Source organism: Euprymna scolopes, chromosome 26 (assembly GCF_053919585.1).
Source record: "Euprymna scolopes isolate OS-2025 chromosome 26, ASM5391958v1, whole genome shotgun sequence".
Classification (NCBI taxonomy): domain Eukaryota; kingdom Metazoa; phylum Mollusca; class Cephalopoda; order Sepiida; family Sepiolidae; genus Euprymna; species Euprymna scolopes.
Genome location: NC_136507.1, coordinates 80995045 through 81015819, shown reverse-complemented (window position 1 = coordinate 81015819; position 20775 = coordinate 80995045). Strand labels below are relative to the sequence as shown.

General features: G+C 37.3%; 1 protein-coding gene across 1 annotated transcript in view; it reads left to right on the top strand.

The window, feature by feature from the left end:
* The window catches only part of LOC145248219 (uncharacterized), a 501013-nt gene that overhangs the window by 279100 nt on the left and 201138 nt on the right, over positions 1-20775 (top strand). Inside the window, exon 7 of the mRNA XM_080110085.1 lies at positions 20201-20303. Coding sequence (XP_079966211.1) covers positions 20201-20303 — 103 coding nt within the window. The remainder of the gene's footprint in view (positions 1-20200; positions 20304-20775) is intronic.

The following is a 20775-nucleotide window of genomic DNA, read 5'->3' as shown; positions in this document are numbered from 1 at the left end:
TAAAGATTTTTTACCCAAACCGATTAAAAAGCTTGCCCTATCTCTGAATACCCTTTATGTTAAATTTCAAATGTTTAGACCAGAAATTGTCTGAGTAATTTGGTAGAGACCGCAGAGGTCAATTTTTTAAAACTTTGACTCCTATTATGACCCCTTAACATTTATTGTTTTGGGCTCAAATCAAGTTATTAAGTTAGATCCATGTTCAAGGAACCTATATCTAAAATTTCAAGTGTTTATACCCAAAATTGTCGGAGGAGTTTGGTAGAGTTCTCAAAGGTCAAATCGTTGAACTTTGACCACTTAACAGCCAAATTTCTGGCCGAAAACGGATTTCAAAGATTTTCCCAAATCTCAGTACCCTGTATATCAAATTTTGAGTCTGTAGACTTAAAATTGACAGAGTTATTGCGTAGGGAAATGTACACACAGACACAGACACACACACAGACGTTCACTTTTATATATATATATATATATATATATATATAGACAGAGAGAAAGATAGATAGATATTAATCTGCAGTATACGTCTAATACAACAGCAGATGACGTCATATATGAGTACGTCATATCTAACGGCATGGCAACAAGATCGTTTAAAAAGAGTGGGGACAAAAATAAAGTAAAGATTCCCAGACAGTGACGGGTAGATTATATATATATATATATATATATATATATATATATATATATATATATATATATATACTAGCATAGAGACCCGACGTTGTCCGGGATTGCATGATGATCAACGAATATTTCACACTCCTATATTTTTATTGTCATCAAAATCCGCGAAATCGCCCAGAAGAAAGCTTCACATGCCTCCATGCAGTAACTTAGTCCAAAATATATGTTATTCTACATTGCACTCTAGAGAACCTACTCTGTTTTTATTGTAAAATTATTTTATATAAACTTCTTTCCAGTTGACGAAAAAAAAACATTAAGAAATTTACGTGTGGGGTTTGGACCTACAGACCACGTCATAAAAAAAAAAAAAAAAAAAAAAAACACATAATTTTTCAAGTCCTATAAAATTCTTTGCCGTTAATGAAAAAAAAAGAAATTTATAAGCAAAGTTTTAACTTAGAGACCACGTCATGCAAAAAAAAAAAGAATCAAAACAAAAAAAAAATGCTATCAACTCACCTACAGTAGAATTTTCACGGCCCGTTATTCTATCATTGTTGCTAAGCGATAACATGGAAAAAAATGGCTTTACCGATGATAGATAAATTATAATAACGTTTCGATTATCGATTATCAGTAATATCGGGGATATTCTGAGGCAAAACTTAACTAAGAACACTCCCAGACTTATACACTAAATTTCTGTAAATTTTAAAGAAAATCTATTCAGCCGTTTCGGAGTCTATAAGGAACGATCTCACACCCCCACATACAGACAAAGTTGCATTTATATAATTGTACGTATTTACAATGCCTCCCCACTGGACAGAGTTAGATACCAGGGTCGTTTTTTAACATGGAGAAAAGGTACAAAAATAAAAAAAAGTGTCTCAGACGTGAAGGACTGCTCCTTCACCGAAAGAGAACAAGAAATGGAAGTGCAGCATCTAAAGAACAGATACTACACTTTGATCTTTATATTTAATTTATTTCGTTTAAAGAAAAAAATACAATTAAAAAAAATTCCAATATAAAATTAAAAAATTTAAAAAAGTAAAATCTCCAAAAGACGAAACAAATTTAGGGTCAAGGCCCTATAAGATCTGGGGAGGGGAGTGTTGCAGGGTCTTTGTAACTAAAGTAAAAATTGGAATCTTTGGCGACTTTACTCTTGACTGGCAACATTTACCACAATACCTCATTCACTCTGTGGAATCTAAAGCTAACTAATGAAAACCCCAGTGTTTTTACAAAAAGGATATATATACAATTTCTGTATGTGTGTGTGTGTGTGTGTGTGTGTGTGTGTGTGTGTGTGTGTGTGTGTGTGTGTGCGTGCGTGTGTGTGTGTGTGCGTGCAAATTTTTTTTTTTTTTGAGCTTGACCAAAAGGCCAAGATTTCCACTTTAATTGTAGAGATGTATGCATGTATGTGTGCATGTGCGAGTCTGTGTATGCACACACACACACACACACACACACACACACACACACACACACACACACACACACACACATATATGGTATAATCACGTTTACACACTTGGTCTGGTAAGATCATCAAAGTTAAGCAACGATGAGCTGAGCCAGCCCTTGAAGCATAAAAACGTTTACCAAAATGATCGGATTCGACATTAGATAACATAAAACGGGTTGATATGCCGTAAAACAGTACAAACAAACCGAGCCAAATCTTCTCAGTTTTACCTCGTGTCAGGATTTGGAGAGTTCTTAGAAATCGACTTCCAAACCAACCTATCTCTTATTACAACTTGTTCCAAAGATAAATTATTCTATTATAAAAAAATATCATTTGATTATTAACTTGTGGCAGGTACGCTCCTGTCTTATATACTGGTTCAATTTGAACACGCTCCTGTCTTATGAAATAGGTCAATCTGAAGACGCTCCTGTCTTATATAATGGTTCAATTTGAACACGCTCTTGTCTTATATAATGGTTCAATTTGAACACGCCCCTGTCTTATGAAATTCTTCAATTTGAACACGCTCCTGTCTTATGAAATGGTTCAATTTGAACACGCTCCTGTCTTATGAAATAGCTCAATTTGAACACGTTCCTACTTATGAAATGGTTCAATTTGAACACGCTCCTGTCTTATGAAATAGCTAAATTTGAACACGCTCCTGTCTTATATAATGGTTCAATTTGAACACGCTCTTGTCTTATATAATGGTTCAATTTGAACACGCCCCTGTCTTATGAAATTCTTCAATTTGAACACGCCCCTATCTTATGAAATTCTTCAATTTGAACACGCTCCTGTCTTATGAAATGGTTCAATTTGAACACGCTCCTGTCTTATGAAATAGCTCAATTTGAACACGTTCCTACTAATGAAATGGTTCAATTTGAACACGCTCCTGTCTTATGAAATAGCTAAATTTGAACACGCTCCTGTCTTATATAATGGTTCAATTTGAACACGCCCCTTAAAACAAAACAACTTAAGGGTTTATTTCAAAAGAAGGGGGACTGTGTCCAAGGTGAAAGAAAGAAAAGAAATAGTAAGTTCTTGGATGTTCTCGTGTCAGGAGGCAGAAACTTGAAGTGTCCCCAGATTGTCCAGTGGAGGTTTTCAGTGAAGCAGTCGCAGCCTTGGGGGATTCAGTGGAACGAAAGTGAAAGAAGAGAGGTCCGTCTTCTTGGTAGTCTGAGCTCTTTTCTCTTCTCTGCAGCCTCTTTCCTCCAGAAGAGACGTTGCGAGCCTGTCGCTGCTCTATCGTTATTTTCATGGCAAGTGTTCGACTGAGCTCCAATCTATGTCCCCCCTTGTCAATCCTTCACAAAAAACACTAATTTAGCAAAAATCACTATCAATAAATTCCCCCACTCTCTACCGTTGCCTAAACCTAAACATGGATTCCATGAACAAAGTTTCTTTTCTTAGAACTGCCCGCCTGTGGAACTCTGTTTCACCGGTCTGCTTTCCAGCTTACTACAATATCATTATTTTCAAGTCCAACGTAAACAAGTTCTTATTGAACCGTCCTCAATCTAATCTAATTATACCAAATTACTTCTACAAACGATTTGTACACAACTGTTTCAATGATTACAATATGCACATTAACCCTTATCCTCGAGTGGCCTCCAGGCTTGGATATGTGGTAATTTCTCTGTAAAAAAAAAAAACACACACACATACACCTAATATATAATATATGTGTTAAATATGATTTAGCAATTACAGACTGAGCGCCTCTCCTGGCTGCTAGCTAGTTCCTGACAAGGGTAATTATTTCTCTTTAAGGGACATGTAGGATTAATGTGCCCTACTAGCTGATTAGATTGGTCAGTTCATGGCCGCATCAGTCAGCCAGGGTGGCATTAATCCACAAGAGAAAACAGTATGTTCTGGTGACTGCTACACTTTATTCCTAATCTCTTAAATCGCTTGTAGTACTTACCAACAAAACAAACGCCCACGTGTTTGTGCCTTTTATAGGCATGCGCGACAACAAAACTTGGGTTTTGATAAGCGGAAGTCTCGAGGTTGTCAGGAATCTACAGGCGCATGCGCAAGAGAAGGGATTGAGATAGTGGTATAAAAGGCAGGTCGAGTGAGAAGGTTGTTGTTGTTGTTGTCATTGGACGTTTCAGTGACGCGTGCGTTAGCAGGTGATTAAGAGGCTGTTTTTTTTGTGTGTCAAGTCGGGCACCTTGGTGAAGATCATATAAGTCGTGCACCTCGGTGAAGGTGAAGGTCATATCGCTTCCTGTAAATATTTGGAGATATAAATCACTTTTTTCCCCCATTTTCACCCAAAACAAGACACAGTACCACTTTGATGTAGGGGTCACTATCAGAGATATAAGTTGCAGGGATACTATGTAGGGAGTTGAGCAACAAGATGTCTGTTCACATTATGCTTGAACTTCTGCATGTCAGTACAGGTGGGAAAGCAGAGACCCGGAAGGGAATTCCAAAGTCTAGCAGTTCTGGGGAAGAAACAATTAGAGTACAAGGCTTTCTTACATCTAGGTATCTCTACTGTGTAGGGGTGGGATTTTGCTGCTTGCTGGGTTTGTCGGGAGTATTTATGTTGAGGGGGTACAAGGGCTTGTAGTTCGTCGCAGCATTCACCATTGAAATACTTGTTGAACAGGCAGAGGGATGCAACATTTCGTCGATAGGATAGAGGCTGACGCCTAGATGACAGTTCAGGATCTTTAAGCATAAAAACTTTCACCAAAATGTTTGGTTTCAGCATTAAATAACATGAAAAGGGTTGATATGCCATAAAACAGTAGCAAGAAACCAAGCCAAATAAATTAAATCTCATTTTTCTCAATTTTGCATCATTCTGTACCTCTATAAGGCAACCATTCGCCCATGTATGGAGTATTGGTGTCATATTTGGGCTGGTGCATCGGCTACTAGTCTCTCGCTCCTTGACAGGGTTCAAAAGAGAGTCGCAAATCTGATAGGCCCTGATTTGGCATCTAAGCTTCAGCCTCTGTCCCATTGACGAAACATTGCATCCCTCTGCCTGTTCTACAAGTATTTTAATGGTGAATGCTCTGATGAACTGCAAGCACTTGTGCCCCCACGACGTGAACACCCTCGACAAACCCAACAGGCAGCTAAATCCCACCCCCACACAGTAGAGATCTCTAGATGTAAGAGGGCTTTCTACTCCAGTTGTTTCTTCCCCAGAACCGCTAGACTTTGGAATTCCATTCCAGGTCCCTGCTTCCCCAACTGTACTGACGTGCAGAAGTTCAAGTGCAACGTGATCCAACATCTTGCTGCCCAAATCCCTACATAGTACCCCAGTAGTTATTGCCCCTGTTAGTAGCCCCCTACACCAAAGTGGCAAAGTGCCTTGTTTGGGGTGAAAATGTAATAACAAAAAAACCAAAAAAAAAACCCTGTCATTACGGGATGGAACGATAAAGTTGTCACCCTAAAGAAACAACACTACAGTTTTATTTTAAATCAATTCAAGTATCTTATGTAGTAAAGCTGACATCTATTCAATGTAGCTGTCTTCACCCTCAATCACACCTCGATATGGGTCTGGAACTTGGAGCCCTTTTCTAACAGTAGTGCCGAGAGCTCGGTGAATACTCTGCAGATGACGGCGACCAGGCTGGCTTTGGCGTTGTGGGAGGTCATGTTGGTAATGTTCTCGATGTATAACCAAACAAAGTAGTCCAGCGGTTTCAGATCGGGGAAGAAGGGGGCCAGTGAGAGAAGATTACAGAGTCGTAGCACTCCTTCTGAAGCCAAGCCTGGGTCTCTTTAGATTTGTGCGACAGTGCCGAGTCTTGTTGCCACACCCAGAGTCTGCCGGCAGCCACTTGATTACACCAAGGGATTACCACACTCTTCAGCACATCCAGGTACACTTTGGTGTTAACTTTCAAGCCGATTTCGAAGATGTGAGGTGGCATGATGTGGCCCTGATTTGAAACTACACTAAAGACCATAACCATGGCCGGAAGCTTTGTTTTCATCCCCCTGGGTACGTCCCTGTTATTTATGGCAATCCAGCGATGCATTTTGAGGGTGTTGGCAATGGTCCTGTTACCATAACTTGAATCGGTAGAGAGCATGTGTTGTACAGCAGTGTATCTTCAATCTCTCTCGTTGAACATTGTGTCACTTTCAGACATGATAGAAGGCTCCTATCGCTCTTGAGATTTGTACACAACTGGCCAACTAGTAACTAGTACTAGTAACTAGTAGATGGTCTCCAACAAAAAATCAAAACCGGTTTTCACTAAGCGGAAATGGAATCATGCTGTCTTTTCTAGGGCGACAATTGTTTCGTTCCACCCTGTATTTATCTAATATAGTAGTTAATCCTAGTTTCTTCAATCTCTTCCTGTATTATTTTATTCTTCATTTTATTATTTGTACATTCTTCGTTGTGTGTTTTTGTTTTCAATAAAAATAAACAATAAAAAGAAATAATCCAATCAAAGAGGCCAACAACAAAAAAAAAAAAAATGCCTGTTCACTTGAAACATGTTCAGTTTTCAAACTACTATTGAAGCTAGAATAGGATATAGTTGTTTTCATTAGTCATTGTTTCTCTTTCTACTTGATTACGAACTTATATGGTATTAGTTGCACCTGCACTCCTGTCATTGCTAATAAATGTTCCAAACAAGTTAGACTGTAAACCAGAAGCGTTTGAAATATTACCTGAGCCCATAAAATGTTGAGTAACGCAGAGTGGAATGAGCCTTCACCTTCATTTTGAACACGAATTTCACCCATCTTCTATAATCTAAATCTCACCTGTCTGTTTAAATGTATGTATGTATGTATGTATGTACGTCTGCCTAAAACTTTCGACAGAGGCGATGGATTTTCACGAAATCAGTATCATTTCGAAGCTCGACGCTTCAAGAATATCGAAAAATTAGCTAAAAACATTAATTCTTTCACTCTCAACAAGACACTTTTCTACAAGGAGGGGGGGGCGCTTTTTTCGCTGATATTTCCGAAAGTCATCCCCTCTTTTCGATTGACTAGCCTTAATTTAAACCTTCGTCACTTCTGGTTTGGCAATGGATGACAAGGACGTCACTTCTTTTTTTCTTCACGTTCTTTTCCTCCTCCATGGTACGGGTTTGAGCCTGCCTGCCTACTACCACTTTTTTTTTTTTTTTTCGCTCAATGTACACCTCCAAATACCCGGGTAATGACGGGTACCCAAGCTAGTTGCTAATAAATGTTCAAAACAAGTTAGACTGTAAACCAGAAGCGTTTGAAATATTACTTGAGCCCATGAAATGTTGAGTCAAGCAGGGTGGAATCAGTGAAGAATCTATTCTTAGAGATGAGCCATCACCTTCATTTTGAATACGGATTTCCCCCGTCTTTTTTTATATAATTGAAATCACATACATCAAATCCATTGCTAATGTCGCTGGAAAAACGGTTAGAGCATTCTACCGCTCCAGTAGATATCTCACTGCTGATGTAATTCTCTATCTCTATAAAAGCCAAGTAATCCTGGGATGGAAAACTGTTGCCATGTATGGGCAATAGTTGCTCAAAGCACCCTATCTTGCCTTGACAGACTTCAAAACAAACTTCGTAATCTAGTAGGCGATGCCCTTTTCTCTTCTCTGCAACCTCTTTTCCACAGAAGAGACACTGCGAACCTGTCCCTGCTATGTTGCTATTTTCATGGCAAGTGTTTGACTGAGCTCCAATCTATGGTCCCGCCTTGAGAATCCTTCAGAAAAACCACTAATTTAGCTCAAATCACTATCGATAAATTCCCCCACTCTTTTATCGTTGCCTTAACCTAAACATGAATTCCATAAACAAAGTTTCTTTTCTTAGAACTACACGCCTGTGGAACTCTGTTCCGCCGGTCTGCTTTCCAGCTGACTACAATATCATTATTTTCAAGTCCAATGTAAACAAGTTCTTATTGAACCGTCCTCAATCTAATCTAATTATACCAAATTACTTCTACAAACGATTATTATGCAACTGTCTTAATGATTACAATACACACATTAACCCTTATCAGGACTGGATATGTGGTAACGTCTCTTTAAAAAAGAAAAACACACATCTTATGTATAATGTATGTGTTAAATATGATTTAGCATTTACAGACTGATGGTTAATTAGAATTATAGTGCATTTATAAAATAGTCATATAATTTATAAAATAGTCATATAATTTATAAAATAGTCATATAATTTATAAAATATTCATATAATTTATAAAATAGTCATATAATTTATAAAATATTCATATAATTTATAAAATAGTCACATGGCTACTAAGCATTATCCGGAGTTGGGGGGGGGCATTGACAACAAAATGAAAGTTAAATTAATATATGCAACATTATTCTTCCAAAATTTCTCATCAAATAATTTATTTTTTTCTATTTATTTTTTTTTAGAGTGCAGAAACGCAAGTTAATCAGTGATTTAATGTTGATAAAACTTTATTTGAACACAATGATAATAACAGATTAATCGACTTACAGCCAAAGAAGTTTTCCAATGAAAGACTTTGAATTATAATTTTTTTCCCCCATATAGTTGAAAAACTTACGGACTAAGCTTTTGTATAAGCAATATCGTCTTAACTTGGGTGCCATCAGCTACAACTCTCTAGCCTCATTCCTTAGCCTCTCAGCCACGCCCATCCGCATGTAATCATTACAAAAATAAGGTTTTCATCTATGAATGTAAATGTGTACATTTAACCAATTTTAGCCGGCTACTGCTACCAAGTCCAACTGTTTTCAATTTTAATTCTTTTACCAGGAATTTTTGCCAGCTGAAAAAAAAAAAAAAAAACTGAAAGTGTGCTACAGGTTTTAATACCCTATATATCAAATTTCAACTGTGTAGACTAAATATTCAGAGGGAAGTTTGGTAGAGAATTTTCATGCACACACCAGCAAGGTCACTTTTATATATATATACTAGCAGTTCAACCTACATCTAAAATTCCAAGTGTTTAGACCCAAAATTGGCAGAGGAGTTTGGTAGAGTCTGCAAAGGTCAACTGTTTCAACTTTGATCTCTTGGCAGCCAAATTTTCGCCCAAAAACTGTTTTAAAAGCTTGCTGCTTGTCTGAATACCCTTTATGTAAAATTTCAAATGTTTAGATCCAAAATTGGCTGCATAGTTTGCTAGAGACCGCAAAGGTGAAGCCTTTTCAACTTTGACACCTTGGCAGCCAACTTTTTGGCTAAAAAACGATTAAAAAGCTTGCCTTATGTCTAAATACACTTTATGTGTAAAATTTCAAATGTTTATACCAAAAAATAGCTGAATAATTTGGTAGAGACCACAGAAGTCAATTTATTTAAAACTTTAACCCCAATTTTGACCTCTTAACATTGATTGTTTTGGGCTCAAATCCAATTAAAAAAGTTTGATCCATGTCCAAGTAACCTACATCTAACATTTCAAGTGCTTAGACCCAAAATTGACGGAGGAGTTTGGTAGAGTTTTCAAAGGTCAAATCGTTGAACTTTGACCCCTTGACAGCCAAATTTCTGGTTGATGACAGATTAAAAAGATTTTCCCAAATGTCAAATCTTGAGTCTGTAAACTGAAAATTGACAGAATAGTTTGGTAGGGAAATGTACACACACAGACACACATATACATGCAGGCAGATAATTTCACTTATATATATATATATATATATATATATATATATATATATATATATATATATATATATACACACACACACACACACACTCACACAGAAATATTTATGCGTGCTAGAATATTTTCATCTTAAATTCTATGCAATTATGCAGAATGTAGAAACTATGCATAATTTCCAGAATGTGAAAGATTATATAATTATTTCCACAGTCAAACAACATTATAGCTCACATAAGCTATGAAGGCCAAGAAACCGGAAGTCAAAGAGTTTTACCCTACTTTGGCCTCATTAGTTGAACATATCTTAACTTTGGGTTTGTTGGCATTCATGGGATATGTGAGCTGCGACGTTGTTTGACTCTAGAAATAATTAAACTATGCATAAATAGAATTCAGCATAATAGTAAAATGAAACTACCCATCTTACAAAAACCCATTAAAAAATTAAGTAATTATTTAATGCTTGTTTTCCAAAGGAATATATAAATTAGTTAACCTTCATGTACTGACTCACATATCCCTGACTGAGTATATTAAAAATTTCGTGTTAATAATTTTTGAAATAGAAAAAGTAGGCTTTTAATATCAATGTCAGAGCGAGAAAAAAAATCAACTTTATAGGTATATAAATAGACATAGATAGTTTATTGAAAAACTTGTTGAAATTCAAAGGCTTACATTTTTTCTTTTTTGTAACTTTTGTTTATTTTATCTTGGATTTCTTCCTTACAGCCGTTTCGTTAATGGGATGGCAATTTTATGATTTTAAGTGTTCATAAAAATGATGATTCAGTTTTTATCATAGCAGTCTCAACTCGTTAAACGAAAACGGTATACATTGAAATTAACAATATTTGCATGAATCGAACATCAGTTTTGGGGTGGCATCATAGATTCAAGAAAAAAAAACCTACTTAATTAAATTACGTGATTTTTGGAATATTTCATCTTCATTCTGTGACTGGTACATACATCATACATGTCTTGTCTGGAACGATTTCCATTAAAAAAAAAAAGGTATTATTCAGAATGTCACTTATGGTAGAAATTAAAAGTAAAGAAAACACAGTAAAGCCTGTATGATATATGTACCAGTCACAGAATGAAGATGAAATATTCCAAAAATCACGTAATTTAATTAAGTATTATATAATTTTATGATTTTATGTGTTTATATAAATGATGATTCAGTTTTTATCATAACAGTCTCAACCCGGTAAACGAAAACGGTATACATTGAAATTAACAATATTTCAAATACAAACATTTATAAAAAGATAAATATCACCGATTATCTCCCATTATTAACCTCTTCATAAACAAATGACTGCAACAATAAGTTATTACTAAAAGTGTAAAATTTAATTTTCTTAAACGAAAATGAAAATTACTTGATTAATTTTCGTAATTTTGGAAATATACGAGGTCCCTTTAATAAGTTTACAGACATTTTTGTACAAGCATTTAAAATTGTCGTTGATTCTGGAAAATTAAATAGGTCATTGCTGTACACCTTACGAAATGACTGACCAATTCTTATGACTTCAGGTTCAAATGAACAGCTACAGCATGAATTGGAATACACTTTACTAAAGCCTGATTGTCAAAGTTAGTGAATTTCAGAAATGCAATCTAGAGGTGACGACACTTTAGAAGAACGATATGCAATAAAATTATGTTTTAAATTTGGAAAAAATTCCACAGAAACGATGGAATGCTTCAGATTGCTTTTTGGACCATCTTGCATGAATCGAACATCAGTTTTTGGGTGGCATCATAGATTCAAGAAAGGCAGGGAGCCTGTGAGGGATGATGAGAGGTCTGGGAGGAGCAAGGAAGTCAGAATACCAGAGTTGAATGGCCAAATAAAGAATTTCATGGATAAGGACCGTCGTGTGTCTATAGAGACAATAAGTGCACAGTTTGATGTCAGTGTGGGGACTGTACACACAATTATTCGTGAGGAACTGAAGATGGGAAAGATTTGTGCAAAGTTTGTTCCAAAGGTGCTCAGAATAAATCACAGACTTTTTGACCAAGATGGGCATCAAGACAGTTCCTGTAGCCTAAACTTTGCTCCCTGTGACTTTTGGTTATTCCCTAAGGAATAATCTTAGAGGCCGTGTTTATGAGACAAATTGGGAGATGAAAGAGGCTGTGGCAAAGGTCACTGACAAGCTCACACCAGAGAACTTCTGTGGGGACTTCCAGAAGTTGTTGGAACGGTACAAGTGCATTGCAGCCGGAGGAGATTACTTTGAAGGGGACTAGAGTTTCATGGGTGTACTATGAATAAAAGTGCACATATGAAAAATGGCTGGAAACTTATTGAAGGCACCTCATACGATCTTCATTCCTTGAGATTTAACCCTTATCCCCGAGTGGCTTCCGGACCTTGATAAGTGGTGACTTCCATGTAAAAAAAATAAAATAAAATAAAAAAAAATAAAGGTACACTATAACAGTTTTCCTTTATTTTTGTTTATTACCAAAAGTGCAATTCTGAATAAGCACCTATTTTTTTTTTTTTTTTTTAGTTTCTTTGGATTCGAGATGTGTGAACGTGTGGCGGCGACTAACATGGAAAATGGACTGTTAGCCACGAGAGAGAAATTCTGAATTCATGTCCCTCCACCTTTCACACTCTGACTGTCAGAATACCCTGACAGACATATCTCGTCACTAGCCTCAACAGTTGATAGAGAATAGCTGCCCCTGGAGGAGGAGGAGAAGGAGGAGGGGGGTGTCTAAATGATCGCTTTGACAGCACCCCGTTTTCCCAGGGTTTTGTTAGATACCAGGGCAGTAATAACAAAACGAACTGTTACTTTGTATTGTTAATGTTGAAAGGGACACATCAGTACTGTTTGAATGGACTAAGGATGTCAGCAGTGTTGCTAGGTGCTCGCAACTCTTGTATACAAACTTAGATTTTGTAAAAATGTTTAATTGGCCCCCTGTAAAATGTTCTTTTGTTTGTTTTTTTTTCTTTAGTTTTTTTGTTATAGAAATCGTTGCATACAAGACATAAACCCACTTGATGTAAGATACTAAAAAAAATTTAAAAAATACTGCTTTAATGTTAAAAACTAGCCAATCCAATTTTGAAAAAATTAAAAACACTGAAAGCTATTTACATCCACATTTATGACCTCTTTTCTCCACGTTAAAAAACGACCCTGGTGTCTAACTCTGTCCCGTGGGGAGGCATTGTAAATAGGTACAATTAACAATATTGGTTATAAAACCAGTCCAATGTTTGAAAATGCTTAACATATTACAATTTTACCCCGTCTCACTAATTCTGGCATCATGGAATATAAATGGGTCAAGATCAAATGTAGTATCTGTTCTTCAGATGCTGCACTTCAATTTCTTGTTCTCTGTCAGTGGAGGAGAAATCCTTCACGACTGAGACAATTTTTATTTTTGTTCCTTTTCTCCACATTAAAAAACGACCCTGGTGTCTAACTCTGTCCTGTGGGGAGACACTGTAAATAGGAACGTTTAACTGACTACAAACACCTCTTTCACAGCTACCTTTTCAAATTATCTCCTGTTTTCCAGCTTTTGTTGTTTATTTACTTTTTCACCGGATGATGATTCGACGAAGAATCGAAAATGTTCATGACACATATTGGACTTGTAGCCACATCTGAGCAGGAGCTGCTAGAAGTAACTTATCCTGCTTTGACAGAGTTCAAAATAGACTTCGTAGCCTAGTGGGGGGGAGGCTATTTTCTCTCCCCTGCAACCTGTTTCCCACAGAAAAGACGTTGCGGCCCTATCTTTACTTTTTCGTTATTTTTATTGCAAGTGCTCGACTGAGCTCTAATCTATAGTGCCCCCCTTGCCTCACGAAAAATACCCGTCTAGCTGAAACCACTATCGATAATTCCCCCCACTCTTTATCTGTGCCTAAACCTAAACAAATCTCCACACTAACGTAATGTACTTGCAATAACCCTTATCCCTGAGTGGCTTCCGGGCCTTGATAAATGGTGATCACTGTGTAAAAAAAAAAAATATTCCATGAACAATGTTTCTTTCTTAGAACTGCACGACTGTGGAACTCTCTTCTGTTTTTCTGCTTTCCAGCTGACTACAATGTGGTCCTCTTCAAATTCAACATGAACACGTTTTTGATGAACCACTCCTCCTAATTAATTCAATTTACTAAAAATTTCCACTAGGAACGAGTACTATGATATTTTCCCATTGACTAACGTACACTCATTAACCCTTATCTCGAGTGGCCTCCGGGTCTTGATAACTGGTGACTCCTTTGTAAAAAAACATATGAACTTTCTTTTATCTTTTAACAAAATTTGTTTCTATCTATCTATCTATCTATCCATCTATCTATCTATCTATCCATCGATATGTATGTGCGTGTGTGTGTGTGTGTTTGTGTGTGTGTGTGTGTGTGTGTGTGTGTGTGTGTGTGTGTGTGTGTGTGTGCATATGTATCTAATTGATATGGTTGCATCCCAATGACCATATGAAAGGACGAATCCACAATCATATTTTTTTTTAACTTTTAAACAAACAAAACGAACTGTTACTTTGTTATGTTAACTGCACGCCTGTGGAACTCTGTTCCGTCTGCCTGCTTCCCTCCTGACTACAACTTGGATGTCTTCAAGTCCAATGTAAACAAATTCCTGATGAACCGCCCTCTTAAGTAGACACTTTAAATATCCACACTAACGTACTGTACTTACAATAACCCTTATCCCTGAGTGGCTTCCGGGCCTCGATAAGTGGTGACCACCTTGTAAAAAAAAAAAAATTAAAATGTTGAAAGGGACACATCAGTACTGTTTGAATGGACTAATGTCAGCAGTGTTGCTAGGTGCTCGCAAACTCTTGCATACAAACTTAGATTTTGTAAAATCCTCTATTTTCTTCTTTACTGTCGTATGCACAGTTCACAACACATAACAGAAAAAAAAAATACCGTCTTTAGTAGTTGATTTGGCTGCTCTTCAGTGATGATCAAATATAAATAAAAACCGTCACAGTATTTCAAAACGAAATAAAATTAAAAAAAAAAAAAAGTGCTTAAGAAAGATGACCCTCTAACATAATATCAGATGTCCTTTTTTTTTTTACTGTTGGGGGGGGGGTATCTCTGATTGTCAGCTTTTACATAAATTTTTTCATCTTTTCTATTTATTCTTCTCATCACTAGAATGATTTTGTTCTCATTAAATCTATATAAAAGCCAAGTACGTCTAAGGATGGAATACTGTTGCCATATCTGGGCAGGAGTTGCTAAAAACAGTCTATCCTGCCTTGACAGAGTACAAAATAGACTTCGTGGCTTAGTGGGGGATGCCCTTTTCTCTACCCTGCAACCTCTCTCCCACAGAAGAGACGTTGCGAGCCTATCCTTGTTTTATCGTTATTTCCATGGCAGGTGCTCGTCTGAACTCCAATCTCTGGTCTCCCCTCGCCAATCTTTCACGAAAAACACCCGTCTAGCTGAATCCACTGTCAAAAGTTTCCCCCACTCTTTATCTGTGCCTAAATCAAAACGCGGATTCCATGAACAAAGCTTCTTTCTTAGAACTGCACGCCTGTGGAACTCTGTTCCGTCTGCCCGCTTCCCACCTGACTACAACTTGGATGTGTTCAAGTCCAACGTTAACAAATTCCTAATGAACCGCCCGCTTAAGTAAACACTCCATCAAATCTCCACACTAACGTAATGTAGTTGCAATAACCCTTATCCCTGAGTGGCTTCCGGGCCTTGATAAGTGGTGATCACTGTGTAAAAAAAAAAAAAAAAAATATTTTGTTCTCGTGATTAGGCTGTCTGAAGATAATGGCTTCCTGAGACAAAATGCACATAACATTGATGTTTTGATTTTTTAGGTTTTTTTTTTTTTAATTTTTCTATTCCCTTTTGCAAAACTTAATTATGTCCTGCAAAACCAAAACCAAAAACAGCCCACCCTCCCCCCGCTTTTCCTTTTTTCTCTCTCCCTCCCTTACTTCCTGATTGGTTTCTTAACCTAAATCTACCGAACATAAATACTACAGCCCTTTTCCCTCCTCCATTGCAAAACTCATTCATGTTCTGCAGGGCAAGGAACAAAAACAACAAAAACAACAAAATCAACTACAAAACAACCAAACCAAACACTGCAAACTAATGCTTGAAGATAAAAAAAGCTTGAAGAATAAAAACGTTCTACAAAATAACTGAATGCAACACATGAATACTATTTCCAAAGGGGTTGATGTACTATACTGGATTCGGCATTAAATAATCCGAAATGGTTGGATATGCTTTAAAACCTTAAATATTTTGTTATTGATAACATCGATTATGTAATAATTTGCAGCATTTTAAATAAAAATATAAGGCAAAGTCACTCAACCACAACGTGAGTTTATTGCGAGGAAAAAAATCTGTGTAGATATTAAACATTTTTATTTTTTTTGCTTATATTATTATATAAGGAATGAACGTCCGAGCTCCAATCTATGGTCCCACCCCCCTCGCCAAACTTTCACGGAAAACACTCGTCTATCTGAAACCACTATCAATAATCTACCCCACTCTTTATCTGTGCCTAAACGAAAACGTAGATTCCATAAACAAAGTTTCTTTCTTAGAACTGCATGCCTGTGGAACTCTCTTCCGTTTGCCTGTTTTCCAGCTGACTACAATTTAGTAGTCTTCAAGTCTAATGTAAACAAATTCTTGGTGAACCGTCTCTTAAGTAATCTAATTTACCAAATTTCCACTACCAACGATTACTACGATATTATCCCATTGACTACTGTACACCCAATAACTCTTATCCTTGAGTGGCCTCTGGGCCTTGATAAGTGGTGACTCCTATGTAAAAAAAAAAAAAATCTTTTTGTGTTAAAATCTATTGAGAAATGTACATCTTGTATTAAGACATAGATACTTTAAATATAAGTTATCCAAAATGGCCGTCTTTGAGGCCATATTTGATACCTTTATAAAATGTTTACATATTCAAAGCGTGCATTTCTCAATATAAAGTGTGTATTTTTCAATAGATTTTAACTCGAAAAGATTTCTTGTGTTTAACTATAAAAAAAAAAATGATTTATCGTATTAAACAACAACACCAAAAAAATTTGGTGCTTCTATATTGAATGAACGAAATGGTAACTACGTAACTGTCATGTCGCAAATAGTAACATATCCAAAAGTGACGAAAAACGATAACGTAGAAAAATATGTATCAATGAAAAACAGTTTTCGATAAAGTTTAGATGGGGGAATAAAATTTGTCCAACATTTTGAATTACGCTCGTCACGTGATGTAAGCAACAGAACTTACTTATCTTCCCAGCCAGCTGGTCTCTCTTTCTTTTTTTTTTTAGTAAACATAATATAATGATTTTGCGTCATTTAACAAATTTCTTTTTCTTTGTTAATAATCATTTTTTCCATTTTATTGTTTTTTTTTTCATAATTGTTGCATATGTTATTACTTATATATTTGGTAAACGACTCATCAGCCCCAAATTTGACTGGGATATTCGTTGTCAGCATACCCGAAAACCTATATAGGTCGATCTATCTTTTAAATGTCAAGGATTCAGAAGTAAGTAGCCACAACGTACATACATTAAAAAGAAAACGTAAATAAACTCACAAATAAGCCTCCATCTTCCAAAACGAAAAATTTCAAAACGTTTTGTAAATATGAATTATCTGGATTAGTCAGACTACTGTTCCCATCTTGAGTTTTATTTATTTATTTTTTTTTTTTTTACACAGTGATCACCACTTATCAAGGCCCGGAAGCCACTCAGGGATAAGGGTTATTGCAAGTACATTACGTTAGTGAGGAGATTTTATGAAGTGTTTAATTAGGGGGGGCGGTTCATTAGGAATTTGTTAACATTAGACTTGAAGACATCCAAGTTGTAGTCCGGAGGGAAGCAGGCAGACGGAACACAGTTCCACAGGCGTGCAGTTCTAAGAAAGAAGCTTTGCTCATGAAATCCGCGTTTTGATTTAGGCACAGATATAGAGTGGGGAAAATTTTTCACAGTGGATTCAGCTAGACGGGTGTTTTTCGTGAAAGATTGGCGAGGGGGGACCAGGGATTGGAGTTCAGACGAGCACCTGCCATGAAAATAACGATAAAACAAGGATAGGCTCGCAACGTCTCTTCTGTGGGAGAGGGGTTGCAGGGTAGAGAAAAGGGCATCCCCCACTAAACCACGAAGTCTATTTTGTACTCTGTCAAGGCATGATAGGCTGTTTTTGGCAGCTCCTGCCCAGATATGGCAACAGTATTCCATCCTTGGCCGTACTTGACTTTTATATAGATAGAGAATTGCATCAGTAGTGAGATATCTTCTGGAGCGGTAGAAGGATCCCACCATCTTTCCAGCGACCTTGGCAACAGACTTGATGTACGTGTTCCATTTCAGATCAGGAGTAAAGGTCAAACCCAGAAGCTTGTCAAAACACGGGGCCTCACCCAGACGAGAGCCATCCATCACAATTGATGCCAGCTGGGGATCAGAGCGTTGATGATGTAAGGATAGGAGTTTGGTTTTGGATGCATTAAAGGTAACTAGCCACATCTTCCCCCACTGAACCACGCGCTCGAGATCAGAGGAGAGAGAATCCGAGAGAACTTCGTCATTTACAGCCTTTGATGTGTTGCCGTAGATGGTCGTGTCATCAGCATAGATGTCAACGAATGATTTAAGTATGTGTTTAGGGAGGTCATTGATGTAGATCAGGAAGAGAGTTGGGCCCAGTATTGACCCCTGAGGGACTCCAGCATTTATATTGCAGGCCTCCGATTTTTGTCCATCTACCACTACTCTTATGAGCCTATCGGAGAGAAATGATTTAATGATTGAGAAAACATTTCCAGTTATACCGCAGCTGGAAATCTTGTGAAGTAGACCCTTATGCCATACTTTGTCAAAGGCCTTTGATATGTCAAGAGCAATTGCCCTAGAAAGGAAGCCTTTGTCAAGAGATTCACTAATCCTGTGGGATATAATCGTCAGCACATCTGCGGTAGATCTTGCAGAGCGGAAACCATATTGTGTGTCACTAAGAAGGTTATTCCTGCTGAGGTGGTTGACTACTTCTCTATTTAATATTGATTCCAGCAACTTACTCATAACACACAGGAGACTTATTGGTCTGTACTGAGAGGGAGATGACTTATCACCTGAATTCTTAAATACAGGGCAAACTGATGAGGTCTTCCAGGGGGTCGGAAAGCACTTCTCCCTAAGGCAACGCTTAAATAGTTTCGTAAGTATGGGAGCAAGTTCTGGTTGAAGCTTTTTTAACACTATAATTGGGATGCCATCAGGGCCAGTTGCTTTACTGGAATCTAGGTTTTTTATTAGCTTGGCGACCTCATGCACGGATATTTGTATGTTACCTAGCTTGTTCTGTGTTATAGGAGGAAATATGGGGAGTTGATGGCCTTCGTCGCATAGGGTAGAATTAGCTGCAAAGTTCTTTGCAAATAGTTTGGCCTTGTCTGACGCTGACGAGATAACCTCTGGTCCATTGATAATGGTTGGGATAGAACGCACACTTCTGTTCAGGATCCTATTTGTTATTTGCCAAAACTGGTGGGATCCAAGCCGCTGATCAGCTACCTTGGATTTAACAGACTGGGCATATAGCTCTCTTGCCTTTTTTATTACTCTTTTACAGTTGTTGCACAATGTTTTAACCTCTGACCTTCTTCAGGTGTATCTTGTCGAACTCAGGAATTTTCCTGTCACAAGTATCTGTAGCGCATGCAAAATTCTATTGTAAGTGACATGGCTCTAGAGGTTGATGGTTCAATCCTCAGTGTGGGCGATACTAAGAATATAATTGCAAATTACTTAAGACTTCTACCCAATCATGGCTAACGGAATGAGAACATGCTACCTACATGGATTAAAATAAAGAGTTCCATTTGAAATTCTGTGCAGATTTCCGAGTTCAACATAAAGATTCCTGAGTTCGGTAGAAAGATTCATGAGTTTGACAGAAAAATTCTTGAGTTCAACAGAAAGATTCCCGAGTTCAACATAAAGATCCCTGAGTTCGGGAGAAAGATACCTGAGTTTGACAGAAAGATTCCTGAGTTCAACATAAAGATTCCTGAGTTTGACAGAAAGATTCCCGAGTTTGACATAAAGATTCCCGAGTTTGACAGAAAGATTCCCGAGTTTGACAGAAAGATTCCCGAGTTCGACATATATATTCCTGAATTCAACAAGGCACACTTGAAGAAGGCTGGAGATTGCATTCGTGGAAATGTTGTGCAAATAACACTCAAGATGAGAACAATAGTCCGAATAACCCAACGAATGCAAATTATCAATCCTCATCTCAAAATCAGAAGTATAATTTTGTAAATAATTCAAAATACACAATTTTTATCTTTCAGAATTCTTGAGCAGAAGCTGCAGGAAAAATGTCCATTTGCTGAATTTTGTCAGGAGAGCCATATCGGCAGTGGCCTGTCATTGGAGCATTTGCTATCTTTGCCAGTAAGTACGCTGATCCAAATCTTTCTATAACAATATACAACCAGCCTTTTGGCGAGGAAGAAAATGAGGGTTTAGTTCTTTCTCACACCAAGATATTAGACTCCAGGGTCAGAAAGTGGGATTCAGGTATCAGCGCCCTCAAGGAGAGGCATTCTGGTCGGTAAAGAAAATGCCTTGGCAATCCAGTCAGCATTCCTGGTAAGAAATGACTAAGTCCATCATTTGCTCCCCCTCCGCCCATTTAGCCCCCAAAGTCCCCAAGGCCTTAACATATTTAAATTTGAGTTCAGCAGCACCATGCAAAACTGCTAAATAGACGGAAATCAGTTAGTTACAACTTTTCATAAAGTTTTGTAAAAATCCAAGGCATCAATAATTTTTAATAAGCACAAAAGTGTCAATTTTAGCCATTTTAACCCGAAAGGCACCCCTAGGGGGGGGGGGACCGGAGTTTTTTCGGAAAATACATTCT